Genomic DNA, 27181 nt, shown 5'->3' with positions numbered 1-27181 from the left:
ATATACTACATAATTTTCCTATCTCTAATATTTTATTTCTTCCTCAAGGATATGTTTTTTCTCTCAACACATTCAATTTTGATTAATGCATAGCATGGAAACAATGTATAGAGAGTATCAGATTCCCTTCTGTGGGGAGGAGGGGGGAAGGGAGGGGAAGGAAAAATTGTAAAATTCAAAAACCTTACCAAAAATGATAAGTAGAAACTACTAGTGTATATAATTGGAAAACAAATAAAATGTTTATATTAAAAAAAATCAATAATCTCTGTGCTTCAAGGTTAATTCTTTCTTAGTATAACCTAAATAAATCTCAAATTAGTATTACATAATTGAAACCAAGATCTTACTTAACATGGGTTATTTTGAGGCTTGGGGGTATTATTAAAGTGTTCTAGTCTCAATGTTCATGTGTTTGAATAACTTTTTAAAACTTAAAAATAATAATATTAAAAAAAAAAAGCTTCCCTAAACTGTGCTCCTTAGCTGCTCTTCTCTGGTTGGATGTCTTCTTTTTTTTTTTAGGTTGTTTTTGCAAGGCAATGGGGTTTAGTGACTTGCCCAAGGCCACACAGCTAGGTAATTATTAAGTGTCTGAGACTGGATTTGAACCCAGGCACTCCTGACTCCAGGGCGGTGCTTTATCCACTTTGCCACCTAGCCACCCCTAAAAATATTCTTGTTGAAGAGTAAACATAATACCCCCTCCCCCAAAAAATGTAGACCCTCATGAGCAATAAACTAAAGGAAAGAGAAAAAATTAAAATTAAAATAGAAAAAAATAATAATAGGAGTGGCTAGGTGGCACTGTGGACAGATCACTGGCCCTGGAGTCAGGAGCACCCAAGCTCAAATCCAGCCCCAGACACCCAACAATCACTCAGCTGTGTGACCCTGGGCAAGCCACCCCAACCCCATTGCCCTGCAAAAACCAAAATAAAATAATAATAATAATAATAATAATGATAATAATAATGATAATGATAATGAAAATAATAATAAATGTGTTTCAGTCTGTGTTCCAACACCACCAGCTCTGCCGTGGATGGATCAGATTCTTTAGGATAAGTCCATCACAAAAGCTACTTCCATATTTTTCTACTGTTGCCATTGCTGATCAAAACTCCCTCCATTTATACTTCCCCACTACCATACACTATATTTTCTCTCTCCTTTCACTCTGTCCCTCTTCTTAAATGTGCTGTAGGGTAGCTGAGTGGCAGCAGAGTGATCACTGGCCCTGGGGCCAAGAGGTCCTGAGCCCACCTACCACCCCTAAGGCCCAGCAACCACCTGACCCTGTGGTCCTGGACAGGCCACCCAATCACAGCCCCTTGCAAGAAGTAAAAAAGAAAATGTGTTATATCTGACCACTCTCCCCCACAGTCCACCCTCTCCTTCATCATTCACATCCCCCCCTTCCCCCTGGCCCCTTCTCTCCTTCTTACTCTAGATGTCTATAACCCATTGAGTATATATGCTGTTTCCTCTCCAAGCCACCTCTCATGAGAGCAAAGGTTCCCTCATTCTACCTCACCTTCCCCACTTCCATATCATTGCAATAGCTCATTGTAATAAAAAAAAAACTTATTATATGAAATATCTTAGGCTATTCCACCTCTCCTTTCTCTTACTCCCATTACATTTCCCTTTTAGCCATTGACTCCATTTTTACAATATATTATATCTTCAGGTTCAGCTCTCTCCTGTGCTTCATCTATAAAAGCTCCTTCTATCTGCTTTATTAAATGAGAAGGTTCATATGAGTATTATCAGTATCATTTTTCTATGTAGGAATACATGCAGTTCATAATCATTAAGGCTCTCATATTTTACCCTTCTCCTCCACTTTCTAAGATTCACTTGAGTCTTGTATTTGAAGATCAAACTTTCAATTCAGCTCTGTCCACTTTAATAGGAATATTTGAAATTCCCCTGGTTCACTGAAAGTCCATTTTTTTTCCCTGGAAGAGGACATTCAGTTTTGCTGGGTAGTTGATTCTCATTTGCATTCTGAGCTCTTTTGCCTTCTGGAATATTATATTCCAAGCCCTATGAGCCTTTAATGCAGTTGCTGCTAAGTCCTGTGTGATCCTGATATTTGAATTGTGTCCTTCTGGCTGCTTGTAATATTTTCTCTTTGACTTGGGAGTTCTGGAACTTGGCTATAATATTCCTGGGGGTTGGGGGGTTTTTTTGGATCTCTTTCCAGGGGAGATCAGTGGATTCTCTTAATTTCTATTTTGCCCTCTGCTCTAGGATATCTGGGCTATATTTTCCTGTAGGAATTCTTTAAAAATGATGTCAAGACTCTTTTCACGATCATGACTTTCAGGTATCCCAACAATTTTTAAATTATCTTTCCTGAATCTGTTTTCCAGATCAGTTGTTTTTTCAATGAGATGTTTCACATTTTCTTCTAATTTTTCATTCTTTTGGTTTTGAAGTATTGTGTCTTGACTTCTCAAAATCAGCAGCTTCCTTTAGCTCCATTCTGCATCTTAAGGATTTGTTTTCCTCAGAGAGATTTCTTATCTCTTTTTCCATCTAGTCAATTCTGCTTTTTACAGTATTCTTCTCCTCAATAACTTTTTGAACTGTTTTATCCATTTGACATATGCTGGTTTTTAACAGGTTATTTTCTTCAGTATTTTTTTGGATCTCTTTGATTAAGCTGCTGACTTCTTTTTCATGTTTTTCCTGCATCTCTCTCATTTCTTTTTCCCAATTTTTCTTCTATCTCCCTTACTTGATTTTCAAAATCTTTTTTTGAGCTCTGTCATAGCCTGAACCCAATTTCCATTTTTTCTTGGAGACTTTAGATGCAGGAGCTTGGACTTCCTCATCTTCAGATTATTTTGATCCTTCTTGGGATCACAGACAATGTATTTGTCAATGGTGTTCCTCTTTTTTCTGTTTACTCATTTCTCTAGCCTGCAGTTGGTCTTGGGGGTGCTTCCTGAGCTTTTGAGTATTATTGAGACACCCCCCCCCCACAGGGATCTCAGTGTGTGAAGCTCTGTCTTCCCTCCTGGTATGTGAATGACCAGTAGCACACCCCTCTGCCATGGGGCTGAGGGCTGCTGTTCTATGTGGGGCCTAGACTGAAATCAGGATCTGAATGTGGTCAGAGCCCCAGAGTCCTGTTCCAGGTACAGACGACAGACCTTGGAAGTCTCTCTCCACTCCCCTACCTTTGCAGGCTGAGCATTCTAGGTTCAGTTGCCTGGGGGCTCCTGCTTACCAGCTCTGCCTGCTTCCTCTTTCCTGGATCTAGGCTGCAGGGCCACCACTGCTTGCTGAGTGCCCTGAGGGCTGGGTTTCACACACTCATTCTGGCAGAGATCCCCAGCTGATCTTCCAAGTTGTGCCTTGTGCTCCCCAGGGTATAGGTCAGGAAACTACCCCCACTGCCTTGAACCATGGCTCCCAGGTGCCCTGGGGCTGCCCCCAGGAGGCTGAAGTTTCTTCACTCTGGTGGACTGCCCCTCTAACCCCATGAAGTGGAGCCTTTCCAATATTTATCAGGTTACTTTGGTCTAGAGAACTGCCTCACTGGATCTTTCTGTGGGTTCTGTCTCAAGAAAATTTAGAGTCATTATTTTATGAGTTTTGAAATATTATATATAGAGAGAGAGCACCTAAGAGAGGCTCTTCTCCTGTTGCCATCTGGCCCCACCCCCTGGATGTCTTCTTAAGGGCCCTCAAACTTCTCTTTGTCTCTTTGTCTCTTTATGTGGACCAGCAAAATTAACCAGCAAAAAGAACCTGGATTCCTTATCATTTCTCAGTCTGGTGCTCTTTTCTTATTATGGCTGGAATAGTGAGAAAGTACTGGGGTTTTCTTCTCCCTCTTATTCTGCCATCTTAAGAACAATACCCCAAAATGATCATTTTTAAACCAATTCCCCCTGTCTCAAGTTAGCTCTAGAGCATCATTTCCAGAAAAACAGATATTGATTTCTGTGCTCCAGGTTATTATAAAAGCATAATTATTTTAAGTTGTAAGATTAAAACAAAAAGACTTAGTTGACTTTCAAGAAAGATCCTTATACTATTGTTCCATTAAAAACCAGGAGGGATGGGAATTCAGGGAAGCCTGGAAGGATTTGTATGAACTGATGCTGAGTAAGATGAGCAGAACCAGAAAAAACATTGTACATCCTAACAGCAACATGGGGATGATGACCAACCTTGATGGACTTGCTCGTTCTATCAGTGCAACAATCAGGGACAATTTGGGGGTATCTGCAATTGAGAATACCATCTGTACCCAGAGAAAGAATCATGGAGTTGGAACAAAGACTATTACCTTTAATTTAAAAAAAAACCCTGTTATCTTATTAGGTAATTCTGCTATATCTTATACTTTATGTTTCTTCCTTAAGCTTATGATTTCTCTCTCATCACATTCAACTTAGATCAATGTATACCATAGAAACAATGTAAAAGCTAACAGACTGCCTTCTGGGGGGGGGAGGAAGATTGGGGAGGAAAATTGTAAAGCTCAAAATAAATAAAATCTTAAAGAATGAAAAAAAAGAAAGATCCTTAAATTACAACCTAATTCAAAGGAATTTTGAAGACTGGAAAAACTTTTTTTTAACAAACTCTCTTATATATTCCCCTCATACTTCAGTAATCTGCTAATAGCTTTTTAAAAAGAAAAAATAGTAGATTACTCCTTTTCATTCTCTTCTTTTTCATTCCACTGAAAAAGCTCTTTCCAAAGTTTCCAATGATCTCTTAATTCCCATATCCAATGGCTTTTTCTAAATCCTCTCTGCAACCTTTGACACTGGATCACTCCTTAGACTCTGCCATCCTCTATATAAAAACAACAGTAGTAATAAGCAACTAGCATTTGTATGTAACTTTACAAATATTATTTCATTTGATCCTCACAACAACCTTGGGAGGGAGGTGCTAGATGAGGAAACTGAGGCAAATAGAAGTTAAATGACTTGTCCAAGATCACACCAAAAGGGTCTAAGATCTTCTTGATTCCAGGCCCAATGATCAATCATCCCAGGGTCTGATTTTTAGGAAAGAGTGTAAGACCCTGAGTTTCGAAATCTATGAACTTTAGCCTGAATGCCTGTAAGATCCTGAATGTCGAAACCTATGCACTGTTGCCTAAATTCTGCCCCTAAGTCTCTGCTTGGTCAGCTAGCTGAGTTTCTGCCAGATCAGCTTCTGAAGATTGTGCCGGGTCAGCCCTTGGACCATGCAGCAGGGGGGCTTCTCCTAGGACCTGCATCCAATGAGAACACGCTGCACCATCTCAAGACAATCTGCAGGCAAATGTTTGAAACTCCCCTACCAAACCATATATAAGGTCTCTCCTCACTTTACTCGGGGTTCCAGGATCCTAGCCCTGACCTAGGATGGAACCCTAGCTCGAGCTAGTTTAATAAACCCTTGCTATTGCATCTCCATCTTGTCGAGTGCCTCTGTTCTATAATTGGGGACTTTTCTTGGACCTTAACAAGAGGACTCCTGGAGATGTGTTAGCTAATTCAGTGTTCGCTCGCTCTCTCTCTCTCTCTCTCTCTCTCTCTCTCTCTCAATTATTTTATTGATATTTTATTTTTCCAGATACATATTATGGAAGTTTCTTTTAACATTCATCAATATGTATATGCATATCTTTAAGTTACGTAATTTCCTTCCACCCTCCCTGCGCACCCCCTCCCCTTAGTGGTGAATAGTCAGGTGATTTCTCTACAATCATATTTAGGGAAAAAAGAGGAAACCATAAGCTAGGAAAGAAATGCTTTATATACTCTGTTAATCTCTTGAATCTTCCTATTGTATTTAAGTCCCCTTCTCTTCTTTGGCATTTAGCTCCCTAGAACAAAGTCCTTACCACCTCACATTTGGATGACTACAAAAGCCTGATGGTTTGTCTCCTTGTTGCTTCAAGTCTCTCCCTACTCCAATCCATCTTCTACTGTCAAATTAATCCTCCTCATGTTCAGGTCTGATTATTTCATCCTTCTGTTCAATAAATTATAATGGTTCCCTAGGATGTCCAGGCTCTGGTATTCAATACCTTCAGAGCCTGGCTCCCTCCTATCTTTTCAGTCTTCATTAAACTTACTCCCCATCACATACTCTATGCCAGTGGCTTTCCCACTGTTCCTCAAACAAGATGTTGCTATCTCTGGACTCTTACTTTTTTCATCTCTACCTCTTATTTATCCAACACTTAAGAAAAACTTAATAAATGCTTACTGATTGTCCAATTAAGTAGTAAAACTGAATTTTCCTCTAGTTAATTTTTGAAAGTCCAAGCAACTTTGTTGCTTATACAATGCAATACACACTATTTTTATCACATTGTCCCTAGAGAAATTACTAATTTTGTATAACAGACTGCAAATCCTCCCTGTCTTTGTCTCCTCCTCCACACCTCCCCTCCAGTACATTTTGAATCATTAGCAAGTTTGTGCTCCAGTAATATGTCAGATTTAGCAGTTTATAGGTGCCACAGTCCCTCCCTAGAGATAAAGCCTTAATTATCCTAAAAAAATTTTATAGTTAAAGATTTCATTATATAGTGCATATTTTTATTGGCACCTGGAAAAGCACTAGAAGCTGTGTAGGATAGTAGGAAAAATACTGAACTCAAAAGACTTGGATTCAAATCACAGCTCTGCTTCCTCTTGTAAAATGATTATACAAGCTCTTTGAGTCTCAGTTCATCAATAGAATGGGGAACACCCAGGAAATGCTATACAAACACTGGTAACTTTAAAAACTGCAATAATGATTGTTATTTTTTAACATGCAATAGTCATTTAATGGCAACTAGATAGAGACAGCTAGGTAGTGCACAGGATAGAACACAGGAGGACTTGAGTTCAAATAATGACCTCAGACACTTGACACTGTGACCTTGGGCAAGTCATTTAATCCTGATGGCCTCACATCTAGGGTCATCTCCAGTCATCCTGATTCCTATCTGGTCACTGGACCCAGCTGGCTCCAGAGGAGAAAGTGAGGCTGATGGATTAGCACAAAGCCCCTCACTCAAATCCAAATCATTTGCTTGTCATGGCACCACCTCCCTGATGTCATGGTCTTTTTCATCATAGATAGCTCTGTTATTGAAACTTTGGTTCATTTTCCTTATTTTTGATCTATGCTTTCTATGGAAATGGGAGGAGCAACTCTAATGCTTAGTCTCATGGGCTTGGTAAAACCTGAGAGTAGCCTTACTATCTTCTCCAGCTCCATATAAAATTGTGAAGTAAGGACAAAAGAACTTCACTTTTGGAGCAATCATACATTCACAACTTCTCGCTATAAATCTAAATTCTGGTTCCTGTTTTTGGCAAGGTCTTGATCCTTAATTGATACTTAATATCCATTGATAAGGAGTAAATTATTACCTCTATGAGGGGTCATGTGCATTGTATTATGAGTTTGTAAGAGTTCTAAAAGGATTTAAAACATAGTTCTTTGCATTTTCTGCTTGGAAAAATTTTCCTTAAGAGTTCCTTTAACTTCTTCTATGAAGATACTTCTTCCTCTGTCAAGTGAGAGTAAAAATTCCTGAAAAGTCCCTGTTGGACTTTATTAGAAATACAAAGTTGAATACCTGACTTTGCTGCTCATTATATATTTGACTTTGCATAAAATTCTGCCTACCTTATAGGTGTGTTGTGTAGAATGAATTAGATCATATTTGTTAAGTGTTATATAGAAGTGAACTATACTTATAGGAGAGTTATTTTGCTTCTATTAATACATTTATCTGAAAAAGGGCCAAGACAAATTTTTTTTAATTGACCTGAATAAAAGTGAGTTGAATTTTAAACTGCATAGTTTTTCCCATTTGATCTTGCTTCTTATGAAACCCATATACTACTCTCTTCTTGAGGAACTTCAGGACAGACTGTTTATAAGTTTAATATGCTAATTTTATTCCTATTCTCATGATTTTATGATGAATTTATAGACAATAGGAGGAAACAAAGATTAATCCTCATTTGTTATTTTTTTTTTATTTATTTAAGGCAGTGGGGTTTAAATGACTTGCTCAAGGTTACACAGCTAGGTAATCTCATTTGTTATTTTAGCAGTGAACTAAAGCATGGCATTGCTTACCCTTCCTCAACAAAGCTTGACTTGAACAATGATTCTTTTTTAAAGAATTGAGAAATCAGTTCTTCATTCTTCCTTATCTTTGGATTCTAGGAAATCCAATTAAAATTATTTCAACTTTTCTTCTCTTGTTTGTTTTAGAAGAAAACTCTCTGGGAGAGTCCTATGGTGGCCTTCCACCTATGGAAGAAGGCAAGAGAAGAATTAGTCTGATTATGGAGTTGTCTACACAAGTTTCACTACAGACAGAGAAGATCAATCAGCTAGAAGAAGTTTTGGAGGAAAAGGAAAAGAGGATACAGCAACTGGAAGCAATGTGAAAGTTTCCAATGATCAGAATTGAAAGAATTTCAGGATTTTTACCAGAAGTATCAAGTGCTTTTAATGATAGCAACACTTTGTAAAGATTGCTTAGTAAGCGGATAATAAAAGTTTATTAAGTGACATCAAACTAGATTCCAAACTCTAGTAGTCTTACTGCCCATCAGTCTCAAGGTCAAGAGGAAAGTGTTCAGAAGCAAATACAAAAGTCTGCCTTTGGATTCCTCCATTTCATAGCCAGCATATAATTTGCAGGGTCCAGGAAGTTAGACTATCTATAAATCATTAGCCAGGCCTCAGTGGCGGTGGGATACATAGGGAAAGAGACACAGAGGAAGTTAAGTAGTGAAGAAACCTAGCAAAACTGCCCTTGAACTGCCCAAATTCCTTTCATATGCAACTGTATTATGCAAGAAAAATTGTCAAGCAATGACAAAGTTTGAACTGGTGAATTCTCCTGGGAGAGTCCCCAAGAAAGAGAAACATTACCAATCCAATACAATATATAAGCAGGTGCTCCGGCTTTTTGTGTCTCAGGTTTTTTTTTTTTTTTTGGTTTATTTGTTTTTATTTTGAGTTTGTTTTGGTTACATTTAGAAAGAGTTTGTAGAAATAAAATCAAAGAAATTAGCAGGTACAAAAATAGACAGATGTGGAGGAAATTATTCTTCCCCCCAAAGCCCACTCCAATAAACTCATCTTATTGGGAGAAAGGGGTATTTTAAATGAAATATGAAATACTGCTGAGATTTCATCATGATATTAATGGTAGGTGTCTGGGTAACATCCCCTTTACAGCCTCACCTCAGCTATATTGCATAAAGGGTAATGAGGTTCCATTGCATATAGGGTAATGAGGAAAACCCATAAAATGGTAATTTCTAAATGATGATTAATATAAATACTTTTCTAGTATATTTTTATTTATTTTTTATTTTTTTAGGTTTTTTTCTTTTTACAAGGCAATGGGGTTAAGTGATTTGCCCAAGTCCACACAGCTAAATAATTAGTATTCACCCAGCTGCCCTTTCTAGTATCTTTTTACAATGTATGATGTAGTAGCTGAATCTTGTCTGACTCCTAAACAGAATTCCAAAGTTTCTTTTTCAAAAGTAAGTAAAAAGTAAGTAATTTTAATTTATTAAGCTTTCATGAAGTGGTTAGAATTTAACTAAAAAAGAAAAACAAAAATTCAATAAGTACATATTGTTGTTTCTACAAGCAAATTGTGTAGAAGACTTCAAATCCTTGATGAATCTCCTTTGACTGTTTCTTGGCCATTGTTAAACTTTCATCACGAAGGTAGCATTATCAGGAAAATAAACTAACATGTGTGCAGTTATGCTTCTTATTCACAATGAATAAAGCCATTCTTCTCTGAAATAAGAAACAAGATTTTCCTAGAACCAACCACAAAAGAAGAATAAAGTATCTTGGACCTTAAGAATAGTTTTCTTTGGGGGTAGCTGGGTGGTGCCGTGGATAAAGCACCGGCCCTGGAGTCAGGAGTCCCTGAATTCAAATCTGACCTCAGACACCTAATAATTACCTAGCTGTGTGGCCTTGGGCAAGCCACTTAACTCCATTTGCCTTGCAAAAACCAAAGAATCTAGTTTTGACAAACTAGTGAGTGAACTATTTCCCATTTTGTAATCCAAAATTGCCTTTGATTAGGAGTAAATTGGTTCTCTAAAGTATTTATCTAGTTTTTTTTTGTAGATGGCACAAAGCAATTTACATACAATCTACTCCAACTCTTAACAAAAAATGTGATAATTAGGGTAACTGTCCTAGTTCATTTATATTTATTAAGCACCAAAAATTGCAGAGCACTGTGATAGTTACAAAACTTACATGTCATCTTACTTGTCCAACTATGAGACACAACATTGTATAAGTACATTAGAGAATGTTCTATGAGAAGACCCTTAAGAAAAATCATTAGGAAATTCAGGGATTCAGTTCAGGGGATTATTTTAAATGCAGTTGGATGGTACAGTAGATATAGGCCCAGTCAGGAAAAACCTGAATTCCACTCTTATCTCGGACAAGTACTAGCCTATGAACCTGTTCAAGTCATGTAACTGTTTGCCTCAGTTTCCTAATCTGTAAAAAGAACTGTAGAAAGAAATGGTAAACCACTCCAATATTTTTGCCAAAAAATTCCAAACAGGGTCACAAAGAGTCAGACACAATTGAAACAAATGAACGATAAATACTCAAATTAGAAAAAAAAATAGAGAAAAAACAGCTTCAGTTCAAGTGACTTCATCTCATATGACTTCAAACATACACAAGAACTTAAACTCTCAGATCCAGCTCAGTTTATTATGTGGTATGTCTCTCTGAAGGAAAAAATAATGATGAGAATTAACTTCAACCATTTTCACTTAGTCTAACTTTGATATCTCATCCTGGCATGGAAGTGATCCTGGGTTCTTGAATCTATGCCAAGGGAGTATATTCTCTGGCAGGTTCTAACATGCTGGAAGAGCTTAGATCATGACCCAGTCAACAGGGGGGAAAAAAAAGCTGCCTTCTGAGGATCACTCTAGCTGAGGACAGAGAAGACAATCACCATGGGTAACCTCTGATCATAAATTCTTTGGGTATAGCAACCCATAAAAGAATGAAAATATTTAAAATGGCCCTTAGCATTGTGTGGCATCTTTCTCCTTCAACAGTGTCTGTGATAAAATATTAGGAAAAGGATCACATCCTTCAAAATGTCTTCAAATATTTACTTAACTACAGGTACTCTTAAATGTTAGGGTTTTGAAATATTCAGCAACAATTCAATGCAACAAAATGTAAATCCACTTGGAATTTTGGAACTCCATCCTGAGCCTGAGATGTCCTGCCTGGTGACTGAATGAGCAAGTATAAATCAACCTCAGACCAAGCTTCACATTCCATCCAGTCATCCACCCTTGGCATCTCATCATCTGCCTTGCTCTGTTACTGGAACAGCACTGCCTGTCTGGACTTCCAGAGACCTTGACCCTCCTCCCTAGGGAACCTAATTCATTCAGTTTTGGAACTGTACCCTGGGGCTGAGATGTGCTGCTTGGTGAGTGAATAATAATAATAATAATAATAATATTAAAATTAATAATAATAATAATAACTAAAATATGATGTTTACATCAGTCCAGGCACTGTGCTATGCATTTTACAATGATTATTTCACTTGATCCTCAAAACAAACTTGGGAGTTAGGCACTATTATTATCCCATTTTACAGATGAGGAAACTGAGGCAAATAGTGTAAGTGACTTGCCTGTGATCACACAGCTTAGTGTGTCTGAGGCTAGATTTGAACTGACCCTAGATCTAGTCTTCTATTCACTGCATCACCTACCTGACCAAATACAAACTCATTTAACCCCCTATATCCAACCAACTCTAAACCATGCTAACCAGGCATCTTGACATCTTTATCTATGCCTATATCTATATGTGGGTCTATATAACTATCATTTATCTATTTATCTACATATATCTACATTCCTCTCTCTTTCTCTAAACTATCTGTCTATTTATCTATCTACCTATCTATCTACCAATCTATATCTATATAACATAGGTCTATATATCTATCATCTCTCTATCTCTCTATCTACATATGTATGTATATATGTGTGTGTGTATACTTACCTCTCTCTCTCTCTCTCCCCATCTGTCTGCCTGTCTGTCCATCCATCCATCCATCCATCCATCCATCCATCCATATCTATCAATCAATCAATCAATCACAGCTAGGAGGTACAATGGATAGAGCATTGGTCTAGGAGTCAGGAGGACTAGAGTTCAATCCAGCCTAGACATTTAACACTTACTAGCTGTGTGACCTTGGACAAGTCACTTAACCCTGATTGCCTTGCATCCAGGGCCATCTCCAGTCATCCTGATTCAGGCCACTGGACCCAGATGACTCTGGAGGAGAAAGTGAGACTGGTGACTTAGCACAGCATCCTCCTCACTCAAATCCAGTTCATGTGCTTATCATAGCATCATCTCCCTGAAGTCATTGTCTTCTTTGAGAACAAAGGACAAACATCATCATTATCTATCATATTTTACCTCTCTCCCCACATCACTCTCTCACTCACCTTTCCACTATCAAACCTCTTTTCTACCTCTTGCTCTTGGAACAATAAACAAATCAACACTACCACTGCTCCTTGAAACACCTGATGATTAACTGCTATCTGACTCTACTCTCCATCTCTGAGGAGACTCCCTGGACCACAACTTGCTTCCCTGGCTGCTGTTTCTCTCTACTAGAACCTAAGCTCCTTGAGTATAGGAACTGTGTCACTTTTGTATTTGTATCCCAAGTATGCCCCTGGTGCAGCTGACATAGTAGGAGCTTAATAAATGCTTTTTTTATTCATTCAACTATTAATTAAACACTTAGTACACATAGGGCACTCTGCCCTCCACTGATCTCACAAAGGGGAAAATGAAAAACTTGTCCCTGGCCTTTAAAGAGCTTTCATTTTACTGGGGGGGGGGGGTGTAAAAATTAAAATGAGTTGTGGGCAGCTAGGTGGCATAGTGGATAAAGCACCAGCCTTGGAGTCAGGAGTACCTGGGTTCAAATCCGGTCTCAGACACTTAATAATTACCTAGCTGTGTGGCCTTGGGCAAGCCACTTAACCCCCATTTGCCTTGCAAAAACCTTAAAAAAATAAAAAAATAAAATAAAATGAGTAGAAGGATGAGTTCAGCAAGTAGATTGTGTTAATAATAACAGGAATCAGGAAGGTGTCACAACTGAATTACATATATATATATATATATATATTATAATATATATATATATATATATATATATATATATCAGTACCCTATAAATGAAAAAAAATCAGAAGACAAAAGAAAATTGCAGCTAAATGGAAAATATTTCAAGGGTTTTCTTTGGGAGGTAGAGAAGGTGGTAGAGGGCCTTTTATTGTGCTCCCAAGGGTAATAAAGTATCATTTCTTGGGGCAGAGTGCTCTTATCTTGCAATGGCCATGCTCCACATAAGCAAAAATGCCAACATGAAGATGTCTACCTTTTATGTCAGTCTCTGTGCATTTGAAGAGAAAGTTTACAAAGAACTTTACCAAATGTCGTTTGATACAAAATATAAATATGAGCATGAAAGATGTTTTAAAAATTATAAAATGTGGCTTTGGTTTGATAAAAAAACTAATTTGTACAATAACATGGTGAAATATGGGGAAAGATTATGAACATATCTAATAACACAGTGAAATAGAGTGGAAATGAAATTGTCTAATTGGCATAAGATACAAATAAGTCCCATATCCCAGTGACATTCATGGATAAAATCAGTTAGAGGACAATATTGGATGAAAAAACTGTCAATATTCCTATAAAGATTCATTTTCACCAGAAGTATCAGAAGAAAACTACATTTGGACTTTATTACATAAATGTTTATATTATTTAAAAGAAACAATTATGGGATATGAGGCCAAGTATACAATGAAAATATCAGTTCAAGGTACAATCTGGAAAATATTTAAGGATTGCTTTACAAGATGTCTAAGGAAGGGTAATATAACAAAAGAATGGAGGGGGAGGAAATTCAAGATAATGTTAATACCCCCCAAAGGTGACTGAGAGAACATGAATAATTACCAAACTTTCGGCCTATTTTTTCATTTTTATGAGAATTATTTATGCATACAAACTGAAAAGGCATATTTCTCATTGAATTTGCAATGAGAAAGGTAGAAGTTTCCATGAATGATTTTATATTAAATTGTGTTTTTTTATAATCATACAATTGAACACAAAAAGGGACTCCTGATTGTCTGAGTCCGTATTATCACATACTTAAGGTTGATGAGAGAGAGAGAGAGAGAGAGAATTGAAAGAAGCAAAGAAGAATTTTTGCATGGTGCATAGGAGATTGCCCCAGAAGTGTACACACAAAAGAAAGCTGAGTATGCTGAGATACTATATTGTTTCTCATTCTTCCTAGATGAACTGAGATCCTATCTTGTTCCATTTAGTTTATGAGTCCATTTACTTTTCTGTATTCTTTAGTCCTATTCCAATTAACATAACTTTCTTAATATCTGGCAATTATTTAGTTTGATAAAGAGTTATCCATTTGTGATGATGTTGTGCCACTAGTTTTTGGTGGAAGGAAGCTAAAATTGGTGCTAAGTGAGCTAAGTATAGATATTCCACTGAGAGCAATCAGGAAAAGAATTTTTATTTTTATTTTTAATCCTTTTATATCCCTCATCCCCCAAAATGCAGATATCTTATGTGTGATAGAGAAATATAAATTGAAACTGATAACCTTCTTGGAGGTAGGAGTATGTATGAAAATCTGCCCAGTGGTCCTGGATCTTGCCTACCCTGTCAAGACTAATGGGCAGGGTGCAGCCCCTCATTTTCTCTTCAAAAGAAAAGAAATCACAATCACCTTAGAGAAGTGGGCATTCTTTATCATATTTCTCTAAATAAATCCCTTCATCATGGACTACACTGTGACCAGGTTTGATGTTTACCTCTATAACTTTAACATATCAAAGTGTCTTTTTTCTGGTCATTACTCCCTGACCCTTGAAATACCTTCCTTTGAAAATAGTCTGGTAGAAACTAGATAAAGAACAGCATCTCACACTGTACTAAAATAACGTCAAAATGGGTCCCATGATTTATACATAAAGGATATGGCCATAAACAAATTAAGAGAGCATAGAAGGGGGCAGAGCCAAGATGGCAACAAGAATGGATCCTGTCTTAGGCACTCTCTCATAAAACTCATAAGCTAAGGATTCTAACTAAATTTTAGAGACAGAACCCACAGAGGGACCCAATGAGGCAGTTCTCCTACTCAAGGTAACCTGGAAAAGAGCAGAAAGGCTCTGCTCCACAAGGTTAGAGGGTTGGCCCACCAGAGTGAAAGGAACTTCAGCCTCCCAGGAGGCAGCCCCAGGGTGCTGGGAGCCACAGCTCACCAGCAGCAGGGGAGTTTCCTGACCTACGCCCCCGGGGAGCACCCGGGTAACAAATTGGAGGGAACAGAGAGGGGACCTCTGCCAGAGCAAGCACATGAAGAGAGCATAGAATACTTTAACTGTTAGATCTATGGATAAGGAAGAATTTAGGACAAAAAAAGGTATATAATCCATTATGAAATGATGTAAACTAAATAATTTTTAATATATAAAAATTAAAAAGGTATTTGCACAAACAAAACCAACAACCAAAATTGAAAGGAAAACAAAAAATAGGGGGAGAGGAGGGGAAATTTGCAGCAATTCCTTATTTCTCACTATATAGAAGAACTGAATCAAATTTATAAGAATACAAATCATTTCCCAGGTGATAAATGATCAAAAGGATATGAACAAGCAGTCTTCAGACAAAGAAATCAAAGCTATCTATAGTCAAAATGGGAAAAAAATGGTCTAAATCATTATTGATTTGAGAAAATGCAAATTACAACAACTCTAAAGTACAACTTTACACCTATCAGATTGGTTAATATGACAAAAAAGGAAAATGATAAATGTTGGAGGGAAATATAGGAAAACTGGAACACTAATGCATGGTTGGAGCTGTAAACTGAGCTAACCATTTTGGAGAGCAATTTGTAATTATGCCCAAAGTAGCTTTAAAACTGTGCATATCCTTTGATCCAGAAATCCCACTGCTAGTTCTATTTCCCAAATAGATTTTTAAAAAGGGGGGAGAGAGACCTGTTTGTTACAAAAATATTGCAGCAGCTCTTTTGAGGTGACTAAGAATTTGAAATTAAGGGGAATCTTCATCAATTGGGTGACTGAACCTGTTGTGGTATGTGGTTGTGATTGATATTATTGTGCTATAAGAACTAACAAACAGAAGAATTAAAAAAAAAACCCTGAAAGAGTTACATGCAAAGTGAAGAAAGCAGAACCAGGAAAATGTTGTACTGGATGTCAACATTATTGTACAATGAAGAACTGTGGGTGACTGAAAAGGAAATAGATGGATGGTGAATACAAGTAGATAGCAGCATATTTCTTTTCACAAGGATTGTAGTATAGAATATCATCCAGGATATTTATAGTGGTAAAAAACATATTTAGTCACATGTGCTCAGAGCAAGAAATAAACAGAAAGAAATCTCAAAATACTGTACTGGTACTAAATATTCGTTGGGTAAAAAGGCCAGTAATAGTTCTTTGAGTGGATCTTCTGTGGAAGTTCTGTAAAAGAATCTGGAACAAGATCCTCCTATATTGAAAAGGTAAGAATAGGGTTATCTGGAGCAGTTGAAAAAAGTACCATATTGATCACACCATGGATTCACTAAGAAATGGCAAGTCATTAAGAGTTGCCTTTTTCATTGCTCTAAATTCATTACTTATTAGAGAAATGCAAATTAAAGCATCTCTGAGGGTACCAGCTAACACCTCTCAGACTGGCCAATATGACTAAAAAGGACAATGATCATTGCTGGAAGGACTGTGGGAAATCTCAAATACATTGTTGGTGGGAGCTGTGAACACATCCAACCTTTCTGGAGAGCAATTTGGAATTAGGCCCAAAGGGGCAACAAAAATGTGCATACCCTTTGATACAGCAATACCACTACTGGATCTATATCCCTGAAAAGATTATGAAAAACATCCAAAAATATTCATAGCAACCCTGTTTTGTGGTGGCAAAGAATTGGAAATTAAGTGAATGTCCTTCAATTGGGGAATGGCTTAACAAAATGTACTATATTGTATGTCATGAAAACACTATTGTTCTATTAGAAACCAGGAGGGATGGGAATTCAGGGAATCATGGAAGGGATTTTGCATGAACTGATGCTGAGAAAGATGAGCAGAACACCAGAAAAACCATTCTACATCCTAACAGCAACATGGGGGTGATGATCAACCCTGATGGACTATGCTCATTCCATCAGTGCAAAAATCAAGGGACAATTTTGGGCTATCTATGATGGAAAATACCATCTGTATCCAGAGAAAGAATTGTCAAGTTTTGAACAAAGACCAAAGACTATAACCTTTAATTAGAAAAAAAAATTATTATGTAATTTTGCTATTACTTATACTTTATTTTTCTTCCTTAAGGATATGATTTCTCTCTCTCATCACATTCAACTGAAATCAATGTATACCATGGAGACAATTGTAAAGACTAACAGAATGCCTTCTTGTGGGGGTGGGGGTGGAGGGAAGCAAGAATAGGGGAAAAATTGTAAAACTCAAAAGAAAAAAAATCTTTCTTTTAAAAAAGATAATATTAAAAGAAAAAAAGTTGCCTTTTTCAACCTGTTAGTTTCAATTGCTTTCATTTTGAACATAGTTTTCTTCATAACTAGTTTCAGGATGTGGGGAAAGCAAATCATAGGACTAACAAACACAGAAGGGAAAAATATCTGGGAGCTATTCTGAAGAAATAAGTCTGCCTTTCTGCAAGAAGCTGAATTCTTGCCAAATTGGAATAACCTCCTACGTCAGTCTTCCACAATATTCTTTTTCTACATTACAGTCAAGTGAGGAATTCTTGTTTAAACATGATAAATAGAGTGGTGCTGATGAATGTTGCAGAGCCTAAGTAAATATAATCTTCCTACTGCTAAATTTAGAGGCAGCAGAGAGAAAAAAACTGGTGTTAAAAATGCGCAAATTAGGAAATAAAATAGAGATTCATGGATAAAATCAGTTAGAGGACAATATTGGAAAAAAACTGTCATATTCCTATAAAGATTCATTTTCACCAGAAAAGAAGAAAACTACATTTGGACTTTATTACATAAATGTTTATATTATTTAAAAGAAACAATTATGGGATATGAGGCCAAGTATACAATGAAAATATCAGTTCAAGGTACAATCTGGAAAATATTTAAGGATTGCTTTACAAGATGTCTAAGGAAGGGTAATATAACAAAAGAATGGAGGGGGAGGAAATTCAAGATAATGTTAATACCCCCCAAAGGTGACTGAGAGAACATGAATAATTACCAAACTTTCGGCCTATTTTTTCATTTTTATGAGAATTATTTATGCATACAAACTGAAAAGGCATATTCTCATTGAATTTGCAATGAGAAAGGTAGAAGTTTCCATGAATGATTTTATATTAAATTGTGTTTTTATAATCATACAATTGACACAAAAGGGACTCCTGATTGTCTGAGTCCGTATTATCACATACTTAAGGTTGAGAGAGAGAGAGAGAGAGAGAGAATTGAAAGAAGCAAAGAAGAATTTTTGCATGGTGCATAGGAGATTGCCCCAGAAGTGTACACACAAAAGAAAGCTGAGTATGCTGAGATACTATATTGTTCTCATTCTTCCTAGATGAACTGAGATCCTATCTTGTTCCATTTAGTTTATGAGTCCATTTACTTTTCTGTATTCTTTAGTCTATTCCAATTAACATAACTTTCTTAATATCTGGCAATTATTTAGTTTGATAAAGAGTTATCCATTTGTGATGATGTTGTGCCACTAGTTTTTGGTGGAAGGAAGCTAAAATGGTGCTAGTGAGCTAAGTATAGATATCCACTGAGAGCAATCAGGAAAAGAATTTTTATTTTTATTTTTAATCCTTTATATCCTCATCCCCAAAATGCAGATATCTTATGTGTGATAGAGAAATATAAATTGAAACTGATAACCTTCTTGGAGGTAGGAGTATGTATGAAAATCTGCCCAGTGGTCCTGGATCTTGCCTACCCTGTCAAGACTAATGGCAGGGTGCAGCCCTCATTTTCTCTTCAAAAGAAAGAAATCACAATCACCTTAGAGAAGTGGGCATTCTTTATCATATTTCTCTAAATAAATCCCTTAATCATGGACTACACTGTGACCAGGTTTGATGTTTACCTCTATAACTTTACATATCAAAGTGTCTTTTTCTGGTCATTACTCCCTGACCCTTGAAATACCTTCTTTGAAAATAGTCTGGTAGAAACTAGATAAAGAACAGCATCTCACACTGTACTAAAATAACGTCAAAATGGGTCCATGATTTATACATAAAGGATATGGCCATAAACAAATTAAGAGAGCATAGAAGGGGGCAGAGCCAAGATGGCAACAAGAATGGATCCTGTCTTAGGCACTCTCTCATAAAACTCATAAGCTAAGGATTCTAACTAAATTTTAGAGACAGAACCCACAGAGGGACCCAATGAGGCAGTTCTCCTACTCAAGGTAACCTGGAAAAGAGCAGAAAGGCTCTGCTCCACAAGGTTAGAGGGTTGGCCCACCAGAGTGAAAGAACTTCAGCCTCCCAGAGGCAGCCCCAGGGTGCTGGGAGCCACAGCTCACCAGCAGCAGGGGAGTTTCCTGACCTACGCCCCGGGGAGCACCGGGTACAAATTGGGGGAACAGAGAGGGGACCTCTGCCAGAGCAAGCACATGAAGAGAGCATAGAATACTTTAACTGTTAGATCTATGGATAAGGAAGAATTTAGGACAAAAAAGGTATATAATCCATTATGAAATGTAAACTAAATAATTTTTAATATATAAAATTAAAAAGGTTTTGCACAAACAAAACCAACAACCAAAATTGAAAGGAAAACAAAAAATGGGGAGAGGAGGGGAATTTGCAGCAATTCCTTATTTCTCAACTATATAGAGAACTGAATCAAATTTATAAGAATACAAATCATTTCCCAGGTGATAAATGATCAAAGGATATGAACAAGCAGTCTTCAGACAAAGAAATCAAAGCTATCTATAGTCAAATGGGAAAAAATGGTCTAAATCATTATTGATTTGAGAAATGCAAATTACAACAACTCTAAAGTACAACTTTACACCTATCAGATTGGTTAATATGACAAAAAAGGAAAATGATAAATGTTGGAGGGGATATAGGAAAACTGGAACACTAATGCATGGTTGAGCTGTAAACTGAGCTAACCATTTTGGAGAGCAATTTGTAATTATGCCCAAAGAGCTTTAAAACTGTGCATATCCTTTGATCCAGAAATCCCACTGCTAGTTCTATTTCCCAAATAGATTTTTAAAAAGGGGGGGAGGACCTGTTTGTACAAAAATATTGCAGCAGCTCTTTTGAGGTGACTAAGAATTTGAAATTAAGGGAATCTTCATCAATTGGGTGACTGAACCTGTTGTGGTATGTGGTTGTGATTGATATTATTGTGCTATAAGAACTAACAAACAGAAGAATTAAAAAAAAACCCTGAAAGAGTTACATGCAAAGTGAAGAAAGCAGAACCAGGAAAATGTTGTACTGGATGTCAACATTATTGTACAATGAAGAACTGTGGGTGACTGAAAAGGAAATAGATGGATGGTGAATACAAGTAGATAGCAGCATATTTCTTTTCACAAGGATTGTAGTATAGAATATCATCCAGGATATTTATAGTGGTAAAAACATATTTGTCACATGTGCTCAGAGCAAGAAATAACAGAAAGAAATCTCAAAATACTGTACTGGTACTAAATATTCGTTGGGTAAAAGGCCAGTAATAGTTCTTTGAGTGGATCTTCTGTGGAAGTTCTGTAAAAGAATCTGGACAAGATCCTCCTATATTGAAAAGGTAAGAATAGGTTATCTGGAGCAGTTGAAAAAAGTACCATATTGATCACACCATGGATTCACTAAGAAATGGCAAGTCATTAAGAGTTGCCTTTTTCATTGCTCTAATTCATTACTTATTAGAGAAATGCAAATTAAAGCATCTCTGAGGTACCAGCTAACACCTCTCAGACTGGCCAATATGACTAAAAAGGACAATGATCATTGCTGGAAGGACTGTGGGAAATCTCAAATACATTGTTGGTGGAGCTGTGAACTCATCCAACCTTTCTGGAGAGCAATTTGGAATTAGGCCCAAAGGGCAACAAAAATGTGCATACCCTTTGATACAGCAATACCACTACTGGATCTATACCCTGAAAAGATTATGAAAAACATCCAAAAATATTCATAGCAACCCTGTTTGTGGTGGCAAAGAATTGGAAATTAAGTGAATGTCCTTCAATTGGGGAATGGCTTAACAAAATGTACTATATGTATGTCATGAAACACTATTGTTCTATTAGAAACCAGGAGGGATGGGAATTCAGGGAATCATGGAAGGATTTGCATGAACTGATGCTGAGAAAGATGAGCAGAACCAGAAAAACATTCTACATCCTAACAGCAACATGGGGTGATGATCAACCCTGATGGACTTGCTCATTCCATCAGTGCAAAAATCAGGGACAATTTTGGGCTATCTATGATGGAAAATACCATCTGTATCCAGAGAAAGAATTGTCAAGTTTGAACAAAGACCAAAGACTATAACCTTTAATTTAGAAAAAAAAATTATTATGTAATTTTGCTATTACTTATACTTTATTTTTCTTCCTTAAGGATATGATTTCTCTCTCATCACATTCAACTGAAATCAATGTATACCATGGAGACAATGTAAAGACTAACAGAATGCCTTCTGTGGGGGTGGGGGGAGGGAAGCAAGAATAGGGGAAAAATTGTAAAACTCAAAAGAAAAAAAATCTTTCTTTTAAAAAAAGAAATATTAAAGAAAAAAGTTGCCTTTTTCAACCTGTTAGTTTCAATTGCTTTCATTTTGAACATAGTTTTCTTCATAACTAGTTTCAGGATGTGGGGAAAGCAAATCATAGGACTAACAAACACAGAAGGGAAAAATATCTGGGAGCTATTCTGAAGAAATAATCTGCCTTTCTGCAAGAAGCTGAATTCTTGCCAAATTGGAATAACCTCCTACGTCAGTCTTCCACAATATTCTTTTTCTACATTACAGTCAAGTGAGGAATTCTTGTTTAAACATGATAAATAGAGTGGTGCTGATGAATGTTGCAGGCCTAAGTAAATATAATCTTCCTACTGCTAAATTTAGAGGCAGCAGAGAGAAAAACTGGTGTTAAAATGCGCAAATAAGAGGAAAAGAAAAATAGGAAATAAAATAGAGGGAGAGAAAGACAGGCTGGCTACTTAATCTTCTGAGTTTAAAGTACTGCATCTCATTATTGTAAAAATCTTCATTAGAAACAAGTTAAAATTAACCAGCAATCAGCATATTCACATAAAGATCATGTGAAAATTAAATTTTGCCTCCTGTAATTACATTTTCATTAACATTTTAAGACTTCATACATATATATAACCCATGTAAGGAGGAGGAAGATAGGAAAGGGAAGGAGAAAATTTGGAACTCAAAACTATTTTTAAATGTTAAAACTTATCTTTAGGGGCGGCTAGGTGGCGCAGAGGCTAAAGCACCAGCCCTGGAGTCAGTAGTAGCTGGGTTCAAATCCGTCTCAGACACTTAATAATTACCTAGCTGTGTGGCCTTGGGCAAGCCACTTAACCCCATTTGCCTTGCAAAAAAATAAAACCAACTTATCTTTAAATATAATTGAAAAAACAAAACACTTAAAAATTTTAAGGTTTCAAGGAATTGTTTTTCCACATTTGCCAGTATGAAGAGTTTGTGTTTTGAATGGAAAATCTGACTTTTACACCCAAGGTGGAATATAGTTCATGATCAAACATACTACTGACAACGTGGGTTCCTTCATCTCATTTAATAATGGCTGAGAGTGGTAAAGATAAGGCAACTCATCTTGTCTCCCTCCTAGCACCAATCCTCCACTTTTGTCTGCTCCAGTTAGCAGAGTAGATTTTTCCCAAGGCCACCAAATAGAAGTCAGAAACTAAAGATTAATTTATGTCCAATATACAGCAGAACAACTACTAACTCACTGACAAATTATATCTACAAATTTGGCATTATTTTACCTGCATCTTTTCCTTGCAAAAGCACGGTCCAAGATTGTCTTATGATCTTTTCCAAGAGCAAAAATAATGTAGAAAAATTAATTTCTCCAGTATTTATTTTCCTAATAGCATTTGACATTGATTGTATTTGTGTGTAGCAATAATATATTTCAGCATATCACAAAATCTTAGAATCACAATATATGGGAATAAGCAATAACCTTAGGGGCCAACTAGGTCAATCCATACCTAAACAAGAATCCTCTTTCAAGTATATCTGACAAGTGGTCATCAATCTTAGTTTGAATCCTTTCACTGAAGGGAAATCATTCCATTCTTGTGGAGCTTAGATTATTAGGAATTTATTCTTTACATTAAAGTTAAAACTTCCTCTTTGCAATTTCTACCAATTGCTCTTAATAATTTTCTGTGGGGCCAAGCAGAACACATTTAATAGTTCTACTGCATAATACCTCCAACATTTGAAGACATCCATCACAGTCACTTTCAATCTTCTCCAGATTCTCAGTTCCTTTAAGTGATCTTCATATGGCATGATCTTTAGACTCTTCACAATACTATTTGCCAGTGTTTCAACATCATTACTAAAATAGAACACAATAATCCATATATATTTTTCACAGGATAGAGTATAGTAGGACTCTCAATCTCCTTCTAGCAATCTCTCTCTTTTAATAAAGTCTAAAATTTCAGTAGATTTTTGGTTGCCACATCATACCAAACATACAATCTAACAGATTTCATTTAAATGAATTGCTGCCTAGTCTTGCCTTCTTCATCATGTATTTTTGAAGTTGATTAAATAAATAATGGACAAATGAGGCTTTAGGCTCAATTTTATTAAAGTCCACCTTGTTAGATTAGATCCAAATTCTAGTCTGTCAAAATATATTTGGTTCATAGATTTAGAACTAGAAGGAACCCATAAAGGTCATCTAGTTCAAACTCCACATTTTACAGATGAGGGAGTTGAGGTATACAGCAGTTAAGTGACTTGCCAAGGGTGACAAAGGCAATAATTAGTAACCTGAAATTTGAACACAGATCTTCTGATTACAGTAAACATTTACTAGAAAATGCTAAATCTTTCATCCAACATGTTAGTTTTTAGCTTTGTGTTATGTGAAAATTTGATGAGCATTAATATAAAAGAAAAAAAATACAAGGCCAAGCACAGAGTCCTTCTACAAGACAATTTCAAAGATGTTATTGAACCACCAGGTCCAATCATTTAACCATCTCTGAATCAACTTAACCAAACTGTCTTCAAAACCATATTCTTCCATGTTTTTCTCAAAGATAACTTGAGAGACATTATGAAATTTCATAATAAACATCCAGATTAGCAACCCAGTCATAAAAAGAAAAGTGTTTGTTTGGTCATGATCTACTTACTCTTGATAAAAACCTCTTTGTGATGATTCTTAATGATTACTAACCGTCCTTTAAGAATAGTCTAGGGGGTGGCTAGTTTCTACCAGGAGTTCTAAATCTCTATCATCCACTTTTTGACATATACCTTTTGACATCATCCTCCCCCAAGTGCAAAAAGTGTTCTTGGTAGAGGAAACAGTAGCAAAATAAGAGTAGAACAGCTTTACTTTGTTCATTATCCTTCCCAAGATGACCAGTGGTCCCTTCTTTGATCCTCCTCTTTTCTCCAGTATAACCAACATCAACACCAACAAAAACCCAAAAAGACATTTTGTTTGTCTTTAATTTACCTGAAAAGTCAAAGTATATTCAGTGCCTTGGCATTCCTGACATTATTTTTTCAGGACTATGCAATCACAGTGTAATTAGCACAAGTAAACTACCCTCATTTCCATCTTCTTAAAAATCCAGTTGACCAGTAAGTTTTCCATTCAATATGATGAGTTACTTATGAAATATTTCTTTCAAGTCAACAAATATTTATTGGGCACAAACTATATAAATACCATATGTATAAATATATTATATATATATATATGTGTATGTTTATATATAGGAGGAAACTATATATGACATATATAGTATGAATACCTTTACATATAGTATGTATATATTATGCATGGTATATAACAATCATATAAAGCATATGTGATTATATATTTATGCACATAAAATAATACAGCAGATACAAAAATATATGGAAAAGTTTTCCTTTCATGGTGTTTCAGAATTTGAAATGCAGAATTTAATGTCTACAGATTCTGTTCATAAGATTCAAAGATTTCAAATCTAAACTCCTTTAGCACTTGCCCTAAATAAAGTTGAAAATAGGAAGTTTACTATTCCTCCCTACAGGTGATCTTTTACATGCCACCATTTCTTTTGTCCATCTGTCTATCCAGATTTTAGGTTTCTTCTCTAGTTTTATTTCTAAGAAAGAAAATTGGTCACATATAATTCAAAAACACCAGAAGGTTGAATTTTTGATCTACACAGCACTTTCCCATTAGCAGTCCTAGGAGGCAGAAAACATAAATTTTCTACATAAATAAAATAATTTATTCCATTTAAAGTGTCAAAATACAAAGCCCTAATACCTTGACTAGGTGAGAACACTGCTCTAATTATAGCTTTATTCATGCAGAAATGCCTCTTTTTTCATCTAATCTCTGGGTATTTCATTTTTCTCTCTTTTTTCCCTCCATTCTCCCTCTATCGTGCATTCACTGACATATATCTTATAATTATTTCTTCTCAATCCTTCCCTTATATTTAACGTCTTCTTGTCTTTCATGTTCCTACATGTTTCCCCATTGAACTGAATGTATTTTTATGCCAAACTATTTGTGTTTTGTGTATATGTTTGGACATCCTTTGTCTAGTTCACATAAAGATTATGAGATGTCTACTTTTCCTATCCATTCTTCAAGATTTATATTGTCTTCTTCTGGTGTCAATAAATAACATGTTCATAATCAATTCTCCTCATTTCATGCTTAGTTTTCCTCCTCCCTTTTTTCTAGAAAGAAGAACAAACTAGAATAAAACCAAAACCACCTCTAGACTCAATTTTTACATGGTACTTAAATCTGAAACTTTGAAGATATTAACATTCTGAAGGGACTTTCTCCCTTATTAGAATGTAAACCCTTCAATTTATTTACCTTTGTTTCTCTTGACTCCTGTATTTCCATTTTAAAATATTCTACTTTTCTCTATCTTTTTTTAATCAGGAATGTTTATAAAGGCTCTATTCTAGTTGAGAGGCTCATTTTCTCCACTGTAGAATTATTCTCTCTCTTAGAGAGTAAGGTATGCTTTTAGGCCTTAATCTTTTATTTTTTTGAAATATTGAATTTCCAAACTGTCTTTCCTTTAGTGTGTTTATGACATAGTCTTATACTTATCTGTTGATTTTTGATACTTGAACATGTAGTTATTTTTTCATTGATTTGAAAGTTCTGATTTTGAGCTAAGACATTCTTAAGTGTTTTCAATTTGGAGTTTCTTTTAAGAGATTTTCAGTAAATTCTATCTTCAATTTGATCTCTTATTCTAATAGCTCTGGGCCATTTTTTTAAAGTATAATATCTAGGTTTTTTAAAAGTATGATATCCAGGTTTTTTGAAAGATCACTTTTGTGAGAAGTTTTAACTTATTTCTTCTTGATCTATTTTTCAGAATTGTTATTAATGGTATATACCTTACATTTTCATCTATGTGTTCAATCTTCTGACTGTTAAAATTTTTTGTCTCTGAGGTTCTGCTTGTACTTGTAATTTAATTTTGGGCTTCTCAACCCATAATGGTTCCCCATTGAGTTGTGATGTTTTCTTCTGTTTACTCGTATTTCTGCTTCAGGTGTTGGACTGGTACTGGCATTGTTGTATGGAGTGGGTAGATCCTGTTTGATTTAATTCTATATTTAGTATATATATTTATATATATATGTGTGTGTATATATATATATATATATATATATATATATATATATATATATATATATATATATACACTG

At 36.0% G+C, this 27181-nt stretch overlaps 1 protein-coding gene across 3 annotated transcripts in view; it reads left to right on the top strand.

The window, feature by feature from the left end:
- CCDC192 (coiled-coil domain containing 192) overlaps positions 1–8950 on the top strand; it is a 392505-nt gene extending 383555 nt beyond the window's left edge. For 2 of the 3 annotated variants that reach the window (XM_074201098.1, XM_074201099.1), the window contains exon 6: positions 8254–8950. In XM_074201098.1, the coding sequence (XP_074057199.1) occupies positions 8254–8432 (179 nt within the window). In that variant the 3' untranslated portion in view covers positions 8433–8950. The remainder of the gene's footprint in view (positions 1–8253) is intronic. The other variant, XR_012471565.1, reaches the window with a different exon arrangement.
- Positions 8951–27181: the final 18231 nt, after the last annotated feature.

This window comes from Macrotis lagotis, chromosome X (assembly GCF_037893015.1).
Source record: "Macrotis lagotis isolate mMagLag1 chromosome X, bilby.v1.9.chrom.fasta, whole genome shotgun sequence".
NCBI lineage: Eukaryota > Metazoa > Chordata > Mammalia > Peramelemorphia > Peramelidae > Macrotis > Macrotis lagotis.
Note: the sequence above shows the minus strand (reverse complement) of the source record. Positions and strands in the feature narration are given on the sequence as shown.